The sequence below is a fragment of the Bombina bombina genome, chromosome 2 (assembly GCF_027579735.1).
Source record: "Bombina bombina isolate aBomBom1 chromosome 2, aBomBom1.pri, whole genome shotgun sequence".
NCBI classification, from domain to species: Eukaryota; Metazoa; Chordata; class Amphibia; order Anura; family Bombinatoridae; genus Bombina; species Bombina bombina.
This window is the reverse complement of record NC_069500.1, coordinates 613,841,430-613,863,836: the sequence shown is the minus strand read 5'-3', so window position 1 is coordinate 613,863,836 and position 22,407 is coordinate 613,841,430. Positions and strand designations below refer to the sequence as shown.

General features: G+C 36.3%; 1 protein-coding gene across 1 annotated transcript in view; it reads left to right on the top strand.

The window, feature by feature from the left end:
• The window catches only part of PUM3 (pumilio RNA binding family member 3), a 322,615-nt gene that overhangs the window by 185,422 nt on the left and 114,786 nt on the right, over window positions 1–22,407 (top strand). The window contains 5 exon segments of the mRNA XM_053702542.1: window positions 1,681–1,836; window positions 5,832–5,954; window positions 6,786–6,864; window positions 10,079–10,189; window positions 12,771–12,824. Of these exon segments, the coding sequence (XP_053558517.1) occupies window positions 1,681–1,836; window positions 5,832–5,954; window positions 6,786–6,864; window positions 10,079–10,189; window positions 12,771–12,824 (523 nt within the window).

The following is a 22,407-nucleotide window of genomic DNA, read 5'->3' as shown; positions in this document are numbered from 1 at the left end:
GGACCTTTCGGCTGGTGTCTCCTTCATTTGTGGAGATGAGCGGTGGGGGACAGTTTGTTGGGTGACAATGTCTCCTGGAGGACTGTTGGCTCAGTCAAGTCCGTTTGTGATCTCTACTTCGGCTTCTGGACTAACTGCGAGTCAGTGTCATTGGGGCGGACAAAGCGTTTTTTTTATTGGGTAGAGATTCAGGCCTGGTGCCCTCTGTATGGGCCACCCTCCCGTATTGGCATTCAGTGTGCTCTATAGCTTGGGTATTTTTTTCCCCAAAAGTAATGAATGCAGCTGTGCACTCTTTCCATTTAAGAAGAACAACATAAATTATGCTTACCTGATCATTTCCTTTACTTCTGATGGAAAGAGCCCACAGCTCCCCACCCGTAATTTTATGTGGGGTGTCCTTATTATTCTTCTGGCACCTTTCACCCTGATATTTCTTCTACTGTTCCTCGGCAGAATAACTGGAGGATGAGGGGAGTGGGAGGAGTATTTAAGCCTTTGGCTGAGTTGTCTTTGCCTCCTCCTGGTGGCCAGGTTCTTATTTCCCAAAAGTAATGAATGCAGCTGTGGACTATTTTCATCAGAAGAAAAGGAAATTGTCAGGTAAGCATAATTTGTTATTTCTTCTAGGCATTTAGCTTGATAAAAGGTAAGATAACAAAGATGTTATATTTATCAAGGGTTATTCTTTATCCAATTACTTTATATTGCCAAGAGCTTTTTGTGGTAGTGTTTATGTAACATGCTTTGTTTGCTTAACATTGTCGAATGTCAAGACAAATTTCCTCACATAATTCCCCCTGCAGTAAAATGACAGCAATTTTTTGACATTTCACAACTTTTTTTTTTCAATTCCCTTTCAACACTTTGCAACTTTCTTGTCCTATCACTTGAACAATATTACCAATTGTGCATGTCAATGTGTCACCTGGGATTATATATCATTGGCTTTTGGTGATTTTTTTTTTTTTAAATAAAATGGTATGCTTTTAAATGTAACATAACCTAGTTACATTGATTTTGAGTTATTATGTATTAAAGGCTAGATTACAAGTGAAGCGCTAATTTAACGTGCACCTGTGCTCAAATTCATTAACAGAGGTCAATGTTCCTTTTTAAAATATAAATTATGAACATCTTTTATTATTATTTTTTTTAATAACTGCATGAAGCAGTTAGCGGGTGTGGGGTTGTTAGAAAAAAACTGCTCTGAAAAGTGCCTATACATTGCAGTCTATGGGGACTATGTTTTAAACTATAAAAATATATGTATATGCTTATATACATATATATTTATGTTAATATGCTGTGCAACTTACCCCCTTCGCTGTGCTAGGTTCTGTGGCGTCTACTCGGCATCAAAACGAGGCTTCCCATTGGAGCCTATGCAAGCGTGCACTCGTGAGCGCAAAGCTTCCAATGCAATGCGAATGTGAGGTAACGTTTGCATTGTGTGCAACTTGTAATACCAACGCACATTTGCATGCGGGAAGGTGGATTACTGAGTTGAGCGCAAATATTGCGCTCCACTCGTAATCTAGGTTTAAGTCAGGAAATTCATAGACGCGAGGAGCTAAGTTTGGAATTTTCTGTCATTTGAACATTCAATAAGTTTTGTCATTAACATACTTTTTTTCATTTGAATAAACATGCATTTTGTTATTTATTTTATGTTGGTAGATCAAAACAACAAGTGGCCGAAATAATAAAAAGCTTTAAAGGTCAGGTAAAGAAACTTCTGCGGCATTCAGAGGCATCATACATAGTGGAGTATGCATACAATCACAAAGCTATCCTGGAACAAAGGAACATGCTGTGTGAGGAGCTTTATGGGAAACACATTTCGCTTTCCTATAAGGGTAACTTTAAGACAATTTTCTGATTGGGTCTTTAACAATCAAACCATTATTTGTATAATTTCACACCCTAATACCTATAATAGCGCAATAAATTAGGTGGTGAATGTGCTCATGAGTGTAAATAAAGAGACATGTTTAATGTTAGCATATGTGTTATGCTATAAATCTGTGGTTATGCCTAATATTCTTGGAGGTTATCACTCCCACATACACAATCAGATATCATAACCCTAACCCTTCCTGTAATTATATAAATACTACTATAAATTGTAGTAGGTATATACAATGCAAAAAAAACACACTTATAAAGACTTGGAAAATCTAGTGTACAAATATCCAATTGTGATCAAACGTCATGTCCGAACTATTCCAATATGTAACCATGAAGTCTCTGTGTCCACAATGTAATAAACTTGCAATACTTCTTTATATATAATTATATATTGAAGTCAAAAGCACTTATCTCTAGTCCTTAATGATAAAAGTTCAGATGATACGTAGAGAGATACAGCTTCTTTCTTCCTGTGCATTGTCTGATATTATCCTCTTGCTGTGTTCACTGCTTCTGAGATCCGGTTGTAGACGGTACTTCCTCCACGGTGGAAACTCAAAAGAAAAAAGCAGAGAGCATCCGCAACTCAATCCAGTTTTATTAATACAACGCACACATGCACATAATGACTTACATAAAAAAAACACAATACGCATATCTACATATCTCTCACGGCAATGACCGGGAAACTGGAACTTCCTAGGATATCTCCCCCAATAGCTGCCCTCGGCTACAAGGATCTTGGTAATCTAGTTCTCTCTGTGGTATCCAGAGACTGCTAAAATCCAAGCCATACTATTAACCGACCAAACATCAAATGCTATACACTTAACACACATAATGAAGAGGTTGATATTATTAAATACCGTTTGAATATGAGTTAACATCAGATGGTTATAAATATGTACAAAGTAAGCTTCATTATGTGCGTTGGTTATCAGATGGAGATAAAGAATCAGTAGAGAGTTAACACGTACGAGTTTGAGCGAGTAGGCTAAGTATTTATTTCTTTAATAATGATATATTTCCATAGAGTTAAACACTTCCACTCAGCCTAAAATGATATTGTTAAATAAATATTTGCTCACAATGCTGAGGTACATAAATTCCCCCAAGTATAATTGTGTTTTTTCATGTACCAGTGTATCAAAACACAAAGGTGGGATGTCGTCACCTGGTATGTGTATGTTGTTATACACTGAGGAGGGTCAAGCACCTTTTAGATTCCATGTATTCGTTAGGAACGCTACCTGTTGATTAAGACTCTCGAGAAAGTTTGCTGGGCGTGAACAAAACGCGTAGAGGCAACAACGTAGGCGTGTTTAAAGTATATAGCATTTGATGTTTGGCTGGTTATTAGTATGGCTTGATTTTATCAGTCTCTGTATACAACGGAGGGAACTATATCACCATGGTCCTTGTAGTTGCGGACCGGCCATTGGGGAGATAGCCTAGGAAGTTCCAGTTTCCCGGTCATGCCGTGGAGGATAAGCAGATAAACTTATTGTTGTTTTTATTTTATGCAAGTGATTATGTGTGTGTTGTATAAATAAACTGGATGTGTATCGCGGATCGGCTCTGCATTTATCATTTCACCCTGTTATTCTGGCACAATGGTAGAGCGTAGGTGCAAATGTTATCTCTCATACTGTTGAAAAATCCTTTAGTTAGACCTATGTTCTAAAATAATAAAAGGAGCCATGGTTAAAGAAATTATGAGTTTAAATAAATCTATTCATTAAAGGCCATTGTAGTCGGAAAATTTATATTTTAAGTGATTGTAAAGTTTATTAATTTGCTGGCTAGTATATACAATTATTATGAAAAACAAGGGCACTTTCATTGATTACATTTTTTTTAAGACACTTATTTGCTAATATTTACCATTTAGTGATAGTAAAATTGCGCCGTTCCTCCGCCCCATCCCATACTTTATTTAGCTAAGCAATGGACTATCCAGCTTTATCCAATCATTGCATGCCCCACTTGGCGTCCTGCTTGTGTGGCACACAACGATTGGATGAAGCCGGATTCATCATCGCTCAGCTAAATACAGTATGAGAGGAACGGCACAATGTTTTAATATGCTTTATTTTAGTGGTAATTTGACAGCAAATTTTGATTTAGTTTTAGTCTTTTGACTAAAATGCCATTTTAGTTATAGTCTTATTTTAGTCATCTGAATTGTTTTAGTTTTAGTCTAGATTTAGTCGACTAAATCTCCAGTAGAGACTAAGGGGTTTAGTTAAAGTGTAATTTACTAACTTTAACAGTTGTCTGTTAATAATTAAAAAAGTAGTATCAAGTAACTCAACACATCAAAAAGTTTCTTCAGCGAGCACAGGCACAGAATAACTTAAACCCATACTCGTGGGTTATCCTTATTTCTATAGAAAGAATTTATTGATTGTTCACAGATTCAAATATTTTTCGGCAAAAAAATGAACACTGTTCTAGAACTTTCAAACTGATTATATACTCCTGGAGTAAAGGTTTATTAACGGTTTTTAGTTTATGGTATTAAGGTTTGAACATGCAATAAAGATTTAAACAGATTTAACTGTTGTGGCATATACATCTCTTTATTTATCTTAAAATTAAATAAAACCAAGTTTTGGAAATAAACAAGAAGATAGCCCCTTGCTTTTATTTATTTTTTACAAAAGAGTAGTATTTAGATATGGATTGATTATAACACCTTGCATAAAGTATTAATTTTGACAGCAAATTTTGATTTAGTTTTAGTCATAGTCTTGACTAAATGTCATTTTGATTTTAGTTTTAGTCAGTCTTTTGACTAAAATGCCATTTTAGTTTTAGTCGTATTTTAGTCATCAGAATTTCTTTAGTTTCTTTTATACTCATTTTAGTCTAGTTTCAGTCGACGAAATTAACACTGCTTTATTTGTTAAATATTTACCATTTATTGATGTGTAAACATTGCGCCGTTCCTCTGTCCTCATATCATACTTTATTTAGCTGAACAATGACTAATCTGGCTTCATCCAATCGGTGCGTGCCCAACGAGCTGGATGCCAAATGGGGCCCCGCAATGATTGGATGAAGCTGGATTCGTCATCACCTCAGCTAAATAAAGCCGGATTCATCATCACTCAGCTAAATAAAGTATGAGATGCGTATGAAGGAACAACGCAATGTTTATCATCACTAAATGTGATCAATGAAAGTGCCCCTGTTTTTAATAATAATTTAATAAACTTTACAATTAAGTTTAAGACTTATCAACCCTGCAGTACTGTTCATTTAACCCCTGCAAAGGGGGTTAAGCACATAGTAGAACTGCTGCTTGGGACCAGAAGGTTGCACTGATGGCCCGAGCGGAACTCGCCGCTAATCCAATCAGCAGCGCTAGTTTCTCGATGCGAGTGCAGGGAGTATTATTTTCATACTGTGCTAATTTGTTAACCTTTTTTCATATTGCATAAACGTTTGTAGTCTGGATATACGCAGAAATACATTAAAACTTGAGAAACTGCAAAATTCCTCTGGCCAAGTGGTTAGGCCATCTTGACCGCCTTTTTTCCATGGCCCATTGTTCAGATCCACTTTTTTTTCTTAACGTTTAGTTTGTACTGAACTTTCATAAACTTTTATCAAATTGTAGTTATACAGTATACCTTTTAAATATGAGAGTTTCATTTGGCAACCGTCTTAAATTGAAATACAGTAGGTTTATGGAGGGTAGTGGCACATTTTATGTTTTCATGTTTCCATTAGTCAGAGATGTCCAAACTATGACCCAGGGACCAATCCAGCCCTACATAAGTGAGAGTATAAGTAATGTGGCCCCCACCCAATCTCACCAATTACTGGCCCAACATTCAAAAACATGTGTGCACCTCTGCATTAAGTGATCATTTCAGCCTAAGTATTTCCTGCTGTTTCTTTTTAATTTATTTTATATTTTCCCTTTGCAGACAACAACCCCATTCTACTTTAGATCAGGTGTTTGAAGCTCAGCCTGAGAAGAAGGAATCTATATTAGATGAAATGAAACAGATCCTTGTACCTCTTGCGCAAAAGTAATTTTTTTTTCTTCTAAAAATGTCACTAAACTAAGTTGCTGTGAAGTTTTTCGATAGTCTTAAAGTGATGGTAGATTTCAAACTTTAAGAATGTTGCAATGAAAAAGTGTTAGTGTGCGAGCAAAACTGCATAATTATTATTTCTCTAAAAAGAATTGTATATATATTTTAAAATACAAGATTTATAATCCTACTTGGTGTCTTCTGTTCCTCCTCCCCCTTTGTTTCCTCTTGTGACTGGGCTGTGACATAGAGAACAGTCCCACCCACTCTTCCTAAGGGCTTTCAAAGGGCTGGACTTCCAAGAGTGTCATATGACACACATACTGATTGGATGTTCATTGGAATTGTCATAAAAAAATAAGAGTTAATCACAATGTGCCTGCATAACATTGTAATAAAATATTATTATAGGCACAGATTTAACCCTTTTCACTGATAGTTTAAAAAAAAAGTACACTACTTTTTAATGGCAAAAATTACTTATATGACATTTGATTAGCTAACGTTTACCGTCACTTTAATGTTGTTGATTATTGTAAATGCCAGATTTTAAACAATCCTCCTGATGATGCCAAGTTTGCATCCATCATTTACTTTTTGTTGTTGTTGCTATTTACTCTAACATATACAGTGCTGTAGTTCTAATTTGCATATTTTATTTAATGCAAATGAGGGCATTATTAGTAAAAATTTAAATGATTACTCATTGGGGATTGTGAAAAAAGATTACAATTTATGATTTACTATTTAATATACATTTTAATATAAAATACCTTTTTAAACCAAAAACAAATTTTTTTAAAAATGTTTTTTTTTTTTCTTCAGGGAGGCGGTGATTAAACATTCCTTGGTACATAAAGTGTTTCTGGACTTCTTTAGTCATGCAAGCCCAAAAATAAGATCTGTAAGTTAACATTCTTTTTATGTCAGTGTATTCTGCTTAGCGTTCCAATTAGAATATCTAACATTTAAAATAATTTACATCTCTGGAATACCAGTTACTAGTGTAATTTATTTAATCTGCAGTGACTGTTTCTAATTATCTGTATTTCTTGAAGTAATTTCTTTGTAATTTCTCTTGTAAGGTATATCCAGTCCACGGATTCATCCTTTACTTGTGGGATATTCTCCTTCCTAACAGGTGCTGGACAGTGCTGTCCATATAGCTCCCCCTCTAGCTCCACCCCCCAGTCATTCTCTTTGCCGGCTCTAAGCAATAGGGTCCCTCTCGGAAGGGTAAAGTGAATGTTGGTGTTAGATTTGTAGTTTTTCTTCTACAAGCAAATAGACTCGGTAGAAATGAAAATATTTCTGACTACTTGCCAAGCTCTTCATTCCATTCCTCGGCCCGTCTGTAGCTCAGTGCATGGAGACAATCAGACTAATGGTAGCGGCAATGGGGATTATGCAGATTTGTCTCCTCTAATACAATTGGACCAGGGGACCAGAGATTCTCTTCTCTGGTGGTTGTCTCAGGGAATGTGTTTCCGCAGACCAGAGTGGATCATCGTAACGACCGACGTCAGTCTGTTGGGCTGGGGTGCTGTCTGGGACTCCCTGGAAAGCTCAGGGCTTATGGTCTCGGGAAGAAGCTCTTCTCCCGATAAACATTCTGGACTCAGGGCGATATTCAACGCCTCTTCAGGCATGGCCTCAGCTAGCTGCGGCCAAATTCATCAGATTTCTGTCGGACACATCACGACTGTAGCTTACATCAACCATCAGGGGGGGACAAGGAGTCTCCTAGCAATGATGGAAGTAACCAAAATAATCAGGTGGGCGGAGGATCACTCTTGCCACCTCTCAGCAATTCACATCCCAGGAGTAGACAACTGGGAAGCGGATTTTCTAAGTCGTCAGACTTTTCATCCGGGGGAGTGGGAACTCCACCCGGAGGTATTTGCCCAGCTGACTCAGCTATGGGGCACTCCAGAATTGGATCTGATGGCGTCCCAGTCAGAATGCTAAACTTCCTCTTTATGGGTCCAGGTCCCGGGATCCCCAGGCGCGTGTTGATAGATGCTCTAGGCAGCGCCTTGGTCCTTCAATCTGGCCTATGTGTTTCCACCGTTTCCTCTCCTTCCTCGTTCTGGTTGCCAGAATCAAGCAGGAGAGGGCGTCAGTGATTCTAATAGCACCTGCGTGGCCACGCAGGACTTGGTATGCAGACCTAGTGGACATGTCATCCGTTCCACCATGGACTCTGCCAATGAGGCAGGACCTTCTACTTCAAGGTCCTTTCAAACATCCAAATCTAATTTCTCTGCGTCAGACTGCTTGGAGATTGAACGCCTAATTCTATCTAAGCGTGGTTTCTCTGAGTCGGTTATCGATACCCTGATTCAGGCTAGAAAGCCTGTCACCCTGGAAAATCTACCATAAGATTTGGCGAAAATATCTTTGTTGGTGCGAATCCAAGGGTTATTCATGGAGTAAGATTAGGATTCCCAGGATATTGTCCTTTCTCCAAGAAGGATTGGAGAAAGGATTATCAGCTAGTTCCTTAAAAGGACAGATATCTGCTTTGTCTATTCTTTTACACAAACGTCTGGCAGAGGTACCAGACGTTCAAAACGTTTAGTCAGGCTTTAGTCAGAATCAAGCCTGTTTATAGACCTGTGGCTCCGCCATAGAGTCTGAATTTAGTTCTTTCAGTTTTGCAAGGGGTTCCGTTTGAACCTTTTACATTCCATAGATATTAAACTTTTATCTTGGAAAGTTTTGTTTTTTGGTAGCTATCTCTTCTGCTCAAAGAATTTTCAGAGTTATCTGCTTTACAGTGTGACTCACCTTACTTGGTGTTCCACGCAGATAAGGTAGTTTTGCGTACTAAACCCGGTTTTCTTCCTAAGGTTGTGTCTAATAAGAATATTAACCTGGAAATTGTTGTTCCTTCTCTGTGTCCTAATCCTTCTTCAAAGAAGGAACGTCTGTTACACAATCTTGATGTGGTTCGTGCTTTAAAGTTCTATTTACAAGCAACTAAGGATTTCAGGCAAACAACTTCATTGTTTGTCATCTATTCTGGTAAGAGGAGAGGTCAGAAGGCGACTGCTACCTCTCTTTCCTTTTGGCTGAAAAGCATCATCCGTCTGGCCTATGAGACTGCTGGCCAGCAGCCTCCTGAAACAATTACTGCTCATTCTTCCAGAGCAGTGGCTTCCACATGGGCTTTTAAAAATGAGGCTTCTGTTGAACAGATTTGTAAGGCAGCGACTTGGTCTTCGCTGCATACTTTTTCCAAATTTTCCAAATTCGATACTTTTGCTTCTTCGGAGGCTATTTTTGGGAGAAAGGTTTTACAAGCAGTGGTGCCTTCCGTTTAAGGTACGTGTCTTGTTCCCTCCCTTCATCCGTGTCCTAAAGCTTTGGTATTGGTATCCCACAAGTAAAGGATGAATCCGTGGACTGGATACACCTTACAAGAGAAAACAGAATTTATGCTTAACTGATAAATACTTTCTCTTGTGGTGTATCCAGTCCACGGGCCCACCCTGGCTATTAGTCAGGTAGATTTTTAGTCTAAACTACAGTCACCACTGCACCCTATGGTTTCTCCTTTTTCTTCCTAACCTTCGGTCGAATGACTGGGGGGTGGAGCTAGAGGGGGAGCTATATGGACAGCTCTGCTGTGTGCTCTCTTTGCCACGTCCTGTTAGGAAGGAGAATATCCCACAAGTAAAGGATGAATCCGTGGACTGGATACACCACAAGAGAAAATAATTTATCAGGTAAGCATAAATTCTGTTTTTTTTTTGTTGCCAGAATTTTTCTATGCAAGAGATCCCTTAACTTTTGAATAGAGAATTCTGGATCAAAACTACAAAGAAAATTACTTACGGAAAGATTGGAAATGCATATATTAATTACTCTACATTTGTCATGTTATATATTATACATTTTTTCACATTTTCCTTTTATAAATAAAATATATTTATGTATATAAACCAAGGTGATTCAATACAAAAAAAAAAAGTTTTTTTCTCTTGATCGTTTTCATTTGTTTAGTTACAGTTTACCATTTAGAGACATATAGAGACCATGTATTTTAGAACATTAGAACCCTAGTTTCATTTCAAATTGCTTTAAATTGGCAACTTTTTATTTTTTTATTGCAGGAAGTGATTGAAGCCATCAGGGAAGCTGTAATTTACATGATACACACACACGATGGAGCTAGAGTGGGAATGCACTGTGTATGGCACGGCACTCCCAAAGGTATTTTATGTGTGTAATGTGGCAATGAGTGGGAGATTTGAATTTTATTTTTTTTGTCACTCTTTGACAGCTCTCTTAGAGATAGCCAAAAAATATTTCCAGTGAACATAGAGATATCAATACTATTTAAGCTTGATTGACAGAGATATTTTTGCATACTTTATCTTTTTAAAGTGCTAGATAACTTGTTTGGTGATGGAAGTTGGCTGTAGCTCTTCTGACATGAAGGTTGTATGCAGTGTGGATGAATTGTGGACCCCCTAAGAATCATTATTTTATGTGTATGGATTAGGTATGTATGTATGTGTATAAAGAAAGAAAGAATATATTTATGTTTTCTGGGAATATATTAGTTCAACATTTCGTGTCCCAGAGTTTTTTAATATAGATTGTATTCATTACCTTTTTTCTGATTAGCAAAATCAACTTTCTACATAAATAATAAATAAAAAGACAAGAAAAGGAATAAAATGGCTCAGTCAGCTGTGAGCTTAATTCCTTCATTTGCCGGTGGGGTGCCCTCAGGAGCCTCAAGGCAGTTTATGTGATTTATTTCTAATCCTATTCTTTAGGATTCACTTGCTTGCTGGAGATAAATTGTGACCAGGTCTTATTCCCCTGGTTTAGCTGATGCACATCATTTCAGTCACTAGGGCCTCGATCATTGCTTGAGGAAAGCAAGCACAGCACATAACCTGTGATGCTTTAAGGAATAGACAGCAGATCAAATTATATTCTCTGATATATCATAAAACTGTAAAGCCTAGCTGTGCTTTTTTTTGTGAGAAACAATCCTGCACACAAACAATATATATGCATTTGTCACACTTTATTTACTCTCTTTACCTATATTTCTTTCAAGAGCCACTTTTTGTGCCATTTAACGGGACAAATAATACATTTGACCCTAGATTAATTTTTTTTTTTTTTAAAACAGTGTCTTAAAGGGTCTTTATACTCACCATTCTAAAGATGCATAAAATGTTTCATTCAAAGTATAACATTGTTGTAATATACATTCATTATTTATCTTGCTGCATTTTTCTTTAAATATACATCTGAAAATTTTCCTTGTTCCACTTTCTCCCAGTGAAGCTTAGGTTATTTAATTTTCGGTGAACTAATGTTTACCTCCCACTCTCTTTTTGTATCTAGTCATTTGCTGTTTTAAGGTAGATTACCAGTTTTGCATCAACAGATATGTTTGTTTAAATACCTGTTCAATAATGTGTTATTGATTAAGTAAGCAAAACCACCTTAAGATATTGGCTAACTGTGCATGTGCAAACAACAGTTCATGCAATATATGTGTATTAGCTTGTGATTGATTAGCAAGGGTTCTCTTGTTTGGGGGACAGTGGAATCAGTGAAAAGAAAAAAACATAAACAATATGCTCATTTGACAAAAAAAGCTGCATTATTTCAATTTTTTTCTTAGATATGAAAGTACATTATTGTGCAGCTGTCAGGGCGCTTTATATGCCCCTGGTGTCAGACTTAGAGCTTATATTTGACTCTTTTCATTAAATAGTTATCTCTAGTGTACATTTCAAAGTCACATGCTCACTAGTTGTTGCAGAAATAAAAAAATTTCAAATAATATACATTTCTTTTAAACCTGCCTATATTACTATGCAAATTGAAAGTTGTGACAACCCTTTATTATGTCGGTTTATGATAAAACGCTTTAGGATTGCCAACTTTAAATTTAACAAACATTTATCTTATTAGAAAGAATATTGGACGAGTATGGCTTGCGTTCCTGTTTGTGTTATTGAACTTGTGTGACAAACCTGTGGCTGTGATTATCTGTAAATAATTTGCTGCATTACTTCTGAGCTGTTACAAACACTGATGTTAGCCACATAGGATGCATTTGTCACCCATGTGGATGATGGTTAATTTTTTAAAACTTTTTGAGTAAGACATTTTGTCCAATGCTTCCCGCCATGTATGAAAGTGCTTCAATCTCACAGTAGATCAAATCCAATTACAGCAGTGGTTTTAAAGCATAAAGTTAATTTATAATAAGAGATACATATTTCAGATGAACGTCTATATATCACTTTTAAAAGGTCATTGAACATTAAATAAATGTATTCAAAGCAAATATTATCCTGAGAATTGTATGTCAATTTTTAGTTTTAAAATTCTATTCATTGTTTCTATAAAATAATGGGCTGCGCCATGTTGAAACCTAAGTTCATGAGATGTGCAGTCAGTAGATATAGCCATTTTCAAAGGATATTATATTCTGTGAGATAAAGTTGCAACATAACCGCTCCCATTACTTTATCAACATTCAAGGGAATAGGAAAGCCCACAATTTAAAATAAAAGTGGAGGTAGTAAATAATGAAAGAATATTGTCTTTACTACACAATTAAATATTTTATATTACAATCCCAACTTTTATTATATCCCTTCAAAGGACACACAAGTTTTAGAATATATGATGATTCTGTATATTACTGTAAAATACTGTATCTGTTTTTGATGGTCTCATTCTTTTTGTCTTGCCACTTTATAAGAAAAAAATATTTGTTGATGGATTCTTGGTTTTACTTTAATGTCATCCATTTCTTATTTATAGGACCGAAAAGTTATTGTAAAAACACTGAAGACGTTTGTTGAAAAAATTGCAACAGTAAGTAATAAAGCAGGTTCTGATGCATTGTTAATGTTCTAAATACGTTTTCTTACTGTGTTTATTAAAAAATCGGAAGTTTAGGAAAATCCATGATGTACAGTTATGCACGATTTAGATGTTACTTTTTTCATGAGACCGCATATATTCATTTTACAGTTAACAGTAAATGTATTAAACTGAATTTGCAGCTTTTCTGATATGTTGATCAGATTTGCATGCTGTTTTCACATATATTTAAAGGGATAGGAAAGTCAAAATTCAACTTGCATGATTCAGATAGAGCATGACATTTTAAGATGGTTTTAAATTAAAGGGCCATAATACCCAAATGTTTAAACACTTGAAAGTGATGCAGCATAGCTGTAAAAAGCTGACTAGAAAATATCACCTGAACATCTCTATGTAAAAAAGAAAGATATTTTACCTCAAAAGTTCTTCAGTAGCCACCTCCCATTGTAAAGGATTTCTAAGCAGCATATTAGTGTGTTTGTCCTGGGGACATCTGAAGGGGACTAGCATCGTGCACTCTCATATTATTTCACCAATCAGGTAAAGGAAGCTTACTATGAAATCTCATGAGAGTTAAGTCAAATCTCATGAGATCACAGTAAGAGTTCATGACCTCAGCACTGCTGATGCTGATTGGCTGCTGTTCATTTCTTCATTATTTTTTTTCACCTGCAGCTGGGAGCAGCGGAGTATAAATTTTTACACAGAACTTACTCTGCTGAGCTGAGGAGTTTTTGAGGTAAAATATCTTCCTTTTTTTACATAGAGATGCTAAGGTGATATTTTCCTGTCAGCTTTTTATAGTTATACTGCATCAGTTTCAAGTGATTTAGCATATGCGTATTATGTCCCTTTAACTTCTATTTTTAAATGTGCTTTGTTCACTTTGTATACATTGTTGAAAATGAATACGCACATATCCTACATCAGTAGACGATAGCGGCTGATTGGTGCCTGCAGCATTTGTCCTGTGTGATTGGCTAACTAGATGTGTTCAGCTAGCTGTGAGTCATTCAATGCTGTCCCTTCAGCAAATGATAACAAGATAATGAAGCAAATTGGATAATAGAAGTAAATTGAACAGTTGTTTCAAATTCTGTCCCTTTAAGAAGTAAACATTGCTTAATTTTTCCTCTCTGCCACTTCAGAAGTGGCGAGATCAATCGCCCTGACACACTCGGTTGGGTGACTGACATTCCCTGCTCTAGTGCAAATGGTTGTGCCGGAGCAGGTAGTGGAATTGCACAAGAGGATTCTTGTGCAGTGATAAATTTTGCTGTGCGATGAAACATCGCAAGTGGCGATTGCGGGGGGACGGATTCATTATTTGCAATATTGCCCGCCTGCAGGGATGGTAAATTTACCCCCTAGACATAGTTGTATCTCGTAAATGCAGAATGCTTTATCTGTATCTATACACATTTACATTTACACCCAGGTGTCTGGTTCATACTGATCATTAATCCATTAGCATAACAGTGAGTACAAGAGATGCAATTGCTATGCTCTCAACTGTGCATACAACATGAAAGCACTAATCATATTGATCACTTGTATATTTCCGTAATAAACCAGCAGACTAGAATAACTGCGTACAATGTACAGTGTTGCTGCTAGGTTTTGTTTACTGCCTTTTTAAAGTAAAAATAAAGTTGCAAAAAAACTACCATTCTTTTCTCCCAGAATGCAGTCATTGCAGCATTTAGCAGAAAATAGACTGTCAATCACACTATTTATGCAGAAGCTTGTTTTTGCTATCAGTAGTGATCTGTGCAGCACGTTACAGGTGCTGTGAGACCAAACTGGTGAATGATGCAGCTGGTAGTTGCATATGTTATGAGATTAAGATTAAAATTAAATTACATTAGTATAAAGGGAATTGTTTTGCAGTTGTTATCTGCTAAATCCAATATCCTTGGGAGGTCGGCAGGGTGCTTTTCTAGCTCTGAAAACTAGTAAAATTACATTTTTCAGAGCTAAATTGCATGAAAAGGGGGCACAATAAATAATGAAAGTATATTGCACAATTGCTTTACTACACATAATTAAACATACATTTTATATTAAAAATTAATATAAAATGTGTAAGTACAGTTTTTTTGTATTTTTGCTCTCAACTGTATGTGCAAAGCAGACTCGCTTTCTTACATACTATTTCATAAAAAAAGCTTTGAATTTAAAATCAAACTCTAAAATAAGAGCAAACAAACAAAACACTTAACTGGCCAGACCGATGCTTTTCCAAAACACAACGTGTTTCAGGGACACACCCCTTCCTCAGGTTGATGAAAAGAACTGAAGAAAATAAGTGCTTTATAAGCTAAATTTGGAAGAATTTCTGAAACTTTGAAAATAATTCTGTGAGAATAGTTTGATAAGACTATTCCAGCAAAGTATAACGGTGCCAAATCTCTGTCAACAAAACAATATGAAAGATTAATTTATGCTCTTAAAGCCATAGCAAACAAAGAATACAACATTATAATCTTTAGTCTATTACAAGTTCGTGGGTCCCAGAACAAAATCAGCAAGGAATTCAATGTCTCAGAATGATTGGTGAAACTAAGCAAAACACAAGTGAAGGTACAGGGGTACAGGGGATAGTTATCGAGACAGGACATATTATCTATTTTTCTGATGGATCTACAAGCCAGTATAAAAAACAAGAATAACACAAATCTGTTTAACCATGAGAAGGACTTTGGTATAAAAGCCAATTGGAACGTCTTAGCAACGTCCCATGGCAAAAGGTTTGGAAGAACAACTAAGCTGGAAACAACAAAAGCCAGTTTGCTGAGGACAACAGAGGGTCAAATCCTCACCCCTGAAGATGTGATCCTCTTTTGCAATGAGATTAAGGGGTTACATACATCTATGTCAAAAGCAAGGAAGTAACCGAATAAACCGAATAAACTGAAACTCAAGGACAGATTTGATACGTGTGAGAGAATTCCAGATACAAGAAAATTTCACACTTTTGAGACAGTATCAGAGTACAGTCAGATGCTTCTTTACACCTGCATTGCAAAAATGTGAAGAACATGCAGTGATGAAATTTGTCCCCCTGATCCTACAAAATAAATGTGTCGCTTGTCTCTCTATGATGACCAATATAGTGATTAGGGTTGATTGAGGACATTTAAAAAAAAAAAAAAAACTAGACCAAGAAAATAATTTGATATCTAATGTGGACAAAGTGCGGTACAGGGTAACAGCACATTGCAGAAAATGTAAGTCAGGGCTTAACAAATGTTTTCTAGGAGTAAATGAGCCAACCAAAATACTTAGCAGACATATTTTTTTTTCTTTAATAAGTGTGTGTGTATATGTTGTGTGTGTGTGTATCTTGTGTGTGTTTATATGGGGTGTGTGTATATGGTGTATATGTTGTGTATGTATGTGTATATATATTTGTATATATGTGTGTGTAGAGATCACAGAAGCTGAAACTTTATCAAATAAGTTAATTGGATATGCACAGTATTGGAAAAATGGGGTTGTGGACCCTTACCAAGCCTTTTTCAGAATACTGTGAATAACCCTTTAACTCATTTGGGAAAAGCTTCAGCCTTCGTCATGTAGAACAGAATTTTTTTAAATGGGTGTGTATTATATTTATTCTTCCAGTGCTGTTTTTTTTCTTTTTCTTTTAAGATTCCTTTACTGGAATCAACTCCTGAGGTTATAATAAATAAATAAATATACTGTGTGTGTGTATAAATAAATAAATATATATATATATATATATATATATATATATATATATATAGTAGTAAAAATTATAGAGATCAGCGCTAGAAGTGTATGAGTGTGCTGTTAGTCTTAATATATCTTCCCATCCACTACTGGAAAATATATATATATATACGCAAGACACTTGCCAGTTAGGCAGCAAACAGTCTCATTCAGTCAAGTGTGGCAAGTCTATGGATGTGTATTATTCATTAATATCCACAATGCTAGTTCCTGTGTGCTGTGGAGGAGTAGGCTGCTCGTCTGAGAGAAGAAGAATGATCCCCCGCAGGGCGAGGTTCCTCTTAGTGATCTAGAAGAGTGTGAGACAAAACAAGCGCCAAGAGGCACACTTCGTGTTGTACGTTCAGATAAATTACTTATACTGTAACAGTTGGAAAAAATCCGCTCTCACCTGGTTCAACCTCAACTTATGAGGTATGTGATAGGCACTTCTGTTAATATACTCTTATCCCTTGTCGTCCTCCTGTATGTCCTCAGGTCTCCACTTCTTCCTTGGAGTCTGCAGAGTGTTCCTGGAACTCTGCAACCTATATTTAAACGGGGACTAGGGCATAGGAGTAGGGTAATGTGTAGTGTTTAAAATATACAGCTACCAGGTGATAGAGGTAAAAACAGGTGTTTATTTATATACAAAAGGTAATTTTTAACAGTGCAAGATAAAAACCCCTACAGGCATTTCTTTGTAGGCAAAGAGGAAGATATTCCTCGTTTACAGAAAAACACTATAGAGCTGTAGACATACAGGTGTTACATCCAGCGTGCAAGGCTAGAAACACAAGTGGCTAAATCGCTCTACTATACATAAGATCAAGTATGGAGCACCAAAAGATATTCGCAGATCTGCTTTATATGAATATATATTAAAGCAGTCCAATCCTTTATGCAGCTCCGTGTAGAAGTGTAGGCACAGCGTGCAATGTCAGCGTGTCGCGGGGGGGCGCCGCCATATCTTCTATATATATATATATATATATATATATATATATATATATATATATATATATATATACATACACACACACATACTAATTTCTAAGTGCCATCCTTTAGGAAGTATATAGTATACATCAGCAGCATAAGTATGGAGCAGCAGCCCCTCCAAAATAAGCATATAGACCTCAGCAGTACAGTAGAGCAGGTTCCCAGGCAGACTGACACTGTGGGAACGTACAGCAGACATTAGCGAGGCTGTACATGAACCTGTCCTCATGCACACTGAGTAAGTGCAACAAACACAGCAACACTGGCTCCTTAGAGACACTGCAGAAACATTTTCACTAAAAAATTCTCATCGCAGAAAATGAAAAAAAGTTCTGCCTTTGAGATGGTGCACTGAGAATATCTAGGTTTGCTTCACATGCACTTGCAGAGAAAAATGCTGACACTAAAACAGTGATATCTTTTACTGGAAACATTTTTGCCAATATATGTATATTGTAAATTTGTTTCTATTTAAATTTGTAATTCCTATATATGCATTTAAATTTCGACAGGTATGTCCCTTTAAGTTTTAAAATTGCCTCCTTAACTGAGAAAGAGCAGTGCACAGTTAATTTAGCGCCTGTGCGGCTGGAAAGAACAGGCAACAACTAGCATGAAAAAAAATTGCTTTATTTAGAACATGAGTCAATTTTTCAAAAAATAATTTAGTGCAAGGCCTGTTGAATATTTACTCAGCGTGTGCCATGAAAAATTAAAATATTATGCCTGTGGTTCAGCAATGATGCTCATTTCTCACGGCTGCAATCATGGCAGGCGGTCAGTGTGGCACCATACTTTCATTTAGGCCTCGCATAGGAAACTACGTTTCCCAATACCCTGCAGCCTACAGACATCATTCTCAAAGTTTGCTCCCTTCCCAGACTGCCTGTACTGGCTGCCAAAACCACACAGTCCCATGATGCTGGGTCTTAACATCATTTTAATTTATTTTTTTTAAACAAATTTCTCATGCTCATACCTAGTGCATTTTAAAATACAATTTTTAAATTGAGCAAAATACAATGAGAAGTGTCCTTTCTATACCTTATATTAAACACTGCTCCTACCTAACAAATTCAGAATGTCAATAATAAGAATAAAAGCTATATATGTAATAAATTGTATATCTGTGTCAGCATTGTTGTTGTGTCTAATTATATCTTTCATATATCAATGTCAATACTGTCAGTGTCTAGGCCAGTGTTTTTCATCCAGTGTGCCGTGAGAGATCCTCAGGTGTGCCACGGCAGACTGACAACAGTGTGACATATTTTTTAAACTTTGCTTGTTTTTTACTCCCAGTGCAGGGGTAGTTTGTAGGAGGCATGGCATAACAGCACAATACATACAGTATGTGTGTGTTTGTGTGTATGTGTATATATATATGCTGTATTAGGCTACAATGTGTGATATTTTTTTTAGTTTTGGGATGGTGGTGTGCCACAGGATTTTTTAATGTAAAAAAGTGTGCCACGGCAAAAAAAAGGTTAAAAATCACTGGTCTAGGCAACAGTATTTATTTTCTAAGTTAGAGGCAAACAGCTTAATGAGACATTAAACCTCATACGTTTCTGCACAGAACTATGTTTCTGTATAACTACTTGCTGCCACACCCCCCCCCCTGCTTCCTTTAAGCTTTTTATTATAAATGTTTTAAGCAAACGTCAGGCAGGCAGCATTACCAATGAGATTTCATGCTCAACACATAGATTTACATAAGAGCACACTGTGCTGGTTTATAAGAAGAATTCACACAGCCATTTAATTGATGTTTTACTTTTCTGTGTGAAACTACCTCTGCAAAAGCCAATTAAAAGGATGGTTTAAATAATTATTTGTAACCCTATCTGAAAACTATCATATCTGTTGCAGACATGATATATAGGTCAGTTTATCTGCATTAGTGTATACATTTATGTGGCAGGATTCTCATTAAAAATAAATAAATAGTAATTTGCTTTGTTGTGGTGTCACTTAATCAATATGTTAGATATATGTGCTAGAGATGCTTGTCATTAAGTAGCTGAACTACTACCCTATTCATTTTTAAATCATCAGAAAATGTGCATCAAACAAAGACAAAAGTCGTTTACATTCAATTTTTTTTTTCAAGCAGCAAATATTTTATGGATCTAAAGAATTGATGTAATTGGAATGATACTATACATTCATTATTTCTTTCATGTAATTGGCAAGAGTCCATGAGCTAGTTACGTATGGGATATACAATCCTACCAGGAGTGGCAAAGTTTCCCAAACCTCAAAATGCCTATAAATATATCTCTCACCACACCCACAATTCAGTTTTTCAAATTTTGCCTCCTATGGAGGGGGTGAAGTAAGTTTGTGCTAAGATTTCTACTTTACATGCGCTTCTCAGCATTTTGAAGCCCGATTCCTCTGAGTACTGTGAATGTCAGAGGGTTGTGAAGGGAGTATCACCTATTGAATGCAATGGTTTTCCTCACAGGAGATCTATTTCATAGGTTCTCTGTTATCGGTCATAGAGATTCATCTCCTACCTCCCTTATTCAGATTGACAATATACTCTCATATTCCATTACCTCTACTGATAACTGTTTCAGTACTGGTTTTGCTATCTGCTATATGTGGATGGGTGTCTTTTGGTATGTTTTCATTACTTAAGACACTCTCAGCTATGGTTTGGCACTTTATGTATTAATATAAAGTTCTAAATATATGTATTGTACTTAAATTTGCCATGAGTCAGGTTTATGTATATTTACTTTTGCAGACTATCAGTTTAAAAATTGGGAAAAATGTATTTAGGAAGTTATTTTTCCTTACCTGGGGTATAGTCTTTTCTTCAAAATAGACTGTTTTCTTTAATTTTTGCGGGCAAAATTAGACTTGCGAGGCCGCATAATGCTATTATTTATTGCGTGATTCTTGGAGCGATTTTTTTTAGCCCGAAGGTACATTCGTTGACGCAAGTTCGCCATTTCCGGCGTCTTAGTTGATGCCAGGTTCCTTGCACAAGGTTGCGTCTGCCATGACGCGAGTTGCGTCATTTCCGGATGTTGTTAGTGCCAAAAAAAATCATTTTTTTATTGCGCGCCAAATAATTTAATTATTTAAACCCCACTTCCTATATGCCTCTTGCCTTCCTCTATGCACAGAGGGCTATGCTGTTTGCATTTTTTCCCCATTCCTGAAACTGGCATATAAGGAAATTGATATTTTTGCTTTATATGTTGTTTTTTCTCTTACATTTGCAAGATGTCTCAATCTAATTCTGTCTCGTAAACCACCATTGGATTCCTGCTGCCTGATAAGTTATACCAAAGATAAGTGTATCTGTTGTAAATTAGTAGAAATTATATCTCCAGCGGTAGTATGTAACAGTTGTCATGATAAACTTTTACATGCAGCGAATGTATCCATCAGTACTAGTACAATGCCTGTTGTTCCTTCAATATCTAATGTACATGATATCCCTGTGAATATAAAAGATTTTATTGCTGATGCGATTCAGAAGGCTTTGTCTGATATTTCTCCTTCTAATAAACCTAATAGGTGTTTTAAAACTTCTCATAAAGTTGATAAAATTTCAAATGACCGACAACATACTGATTTATCCTTAAAGTAAAAATAGCCCGGAAGAAGCCAAAGTATTGGTGAAACGTACGTCGGCTCAATTTTGGCTCAGTCTGATCTGAGCTAAATTAAGGAGAAAGCTTGTGAAGCTGTTTGAGCTATTGAACAGTGTCAGCGGTGTTCACGTAAAGATTCCTGTGACTAACAGCAAGTGAACCAGGTGTAGAGGGAGGTACGAACGCTATTACATCATTTCGCGCCACGGCTTGTGTGTGCCGGGATTTACCGGCCTTCGGCTGTAAAGTGGCTTCAAGGTTTCACCTCCAGGATCACCGAATTGCTACTTCAAACAAGAGGTTTTGTATTTACCTTTGAGGATTTGTTTTTCCTCGGATTACAATAACGAGGACAGATTGTCACTTACCCGATTATGGTTCATATGGATGTATAAAAGACAGCAAGTTAACAGCACTTACGTTGGCCAACGATAAGTATATCAGTGCTGTATTGCTTTACCTGAACATTCGTATTTTGTTCCTTGTTTGAAATCTGTATTATGAGCTTTCTCCTTATTTTTCATTTCTACTGTTTGCAAACCTATCTGTTTCTATGTCATACAGGTTGATTAATGTATGACAGATTAAGAATTATGTATACTGTGCACAGTAGATAGTTTATATATATATATGTGTGTGTAAACTATTATTTACTAAGTAAACTTATTGGATCAAGAGTGCTGGTGTGAGATATCTTTATTTTCTTTTTTACTTTAATTATATTTGTATTATTATATCTCAGCACCGATATTATATTATATCTAAGGTCCTAAAGTGTTATAAGACCTGAGCAAAGTTTATCTTTGAATACTATACTGATTTATCCTCCTCTGATGAGGATCTATCTGATTCAGAAGATCCTACCTCCGAGATTGACACTGACAAATCTACTTATCTCTTTAAGATGGAGTATATTCATTCCTTGTTAAGAGGTGTTGATTACTTTGGATATTGAGGAAACTAGTCCTCTTGATATTAAAACTAGTAAACATTTAAATTCTGTTTATAAACCTCCTGTGGTTACTCCAGAGGTTTTTCCAGTTCCTGATGTTATTTCTGATATGATTTCAAAGGAATGGAATAGGCCTGGTACTTTTTTTTTTTTTTTTATTCCTTCTGCTAGGTTTAAAAAGTTGTACCTCTTGCCAGCAATTAGATTGGAGTTTTGGGAAAAAATCCCCAAAGTGGATGGGGCTATCTCTACTCTTGCCAAACCTACT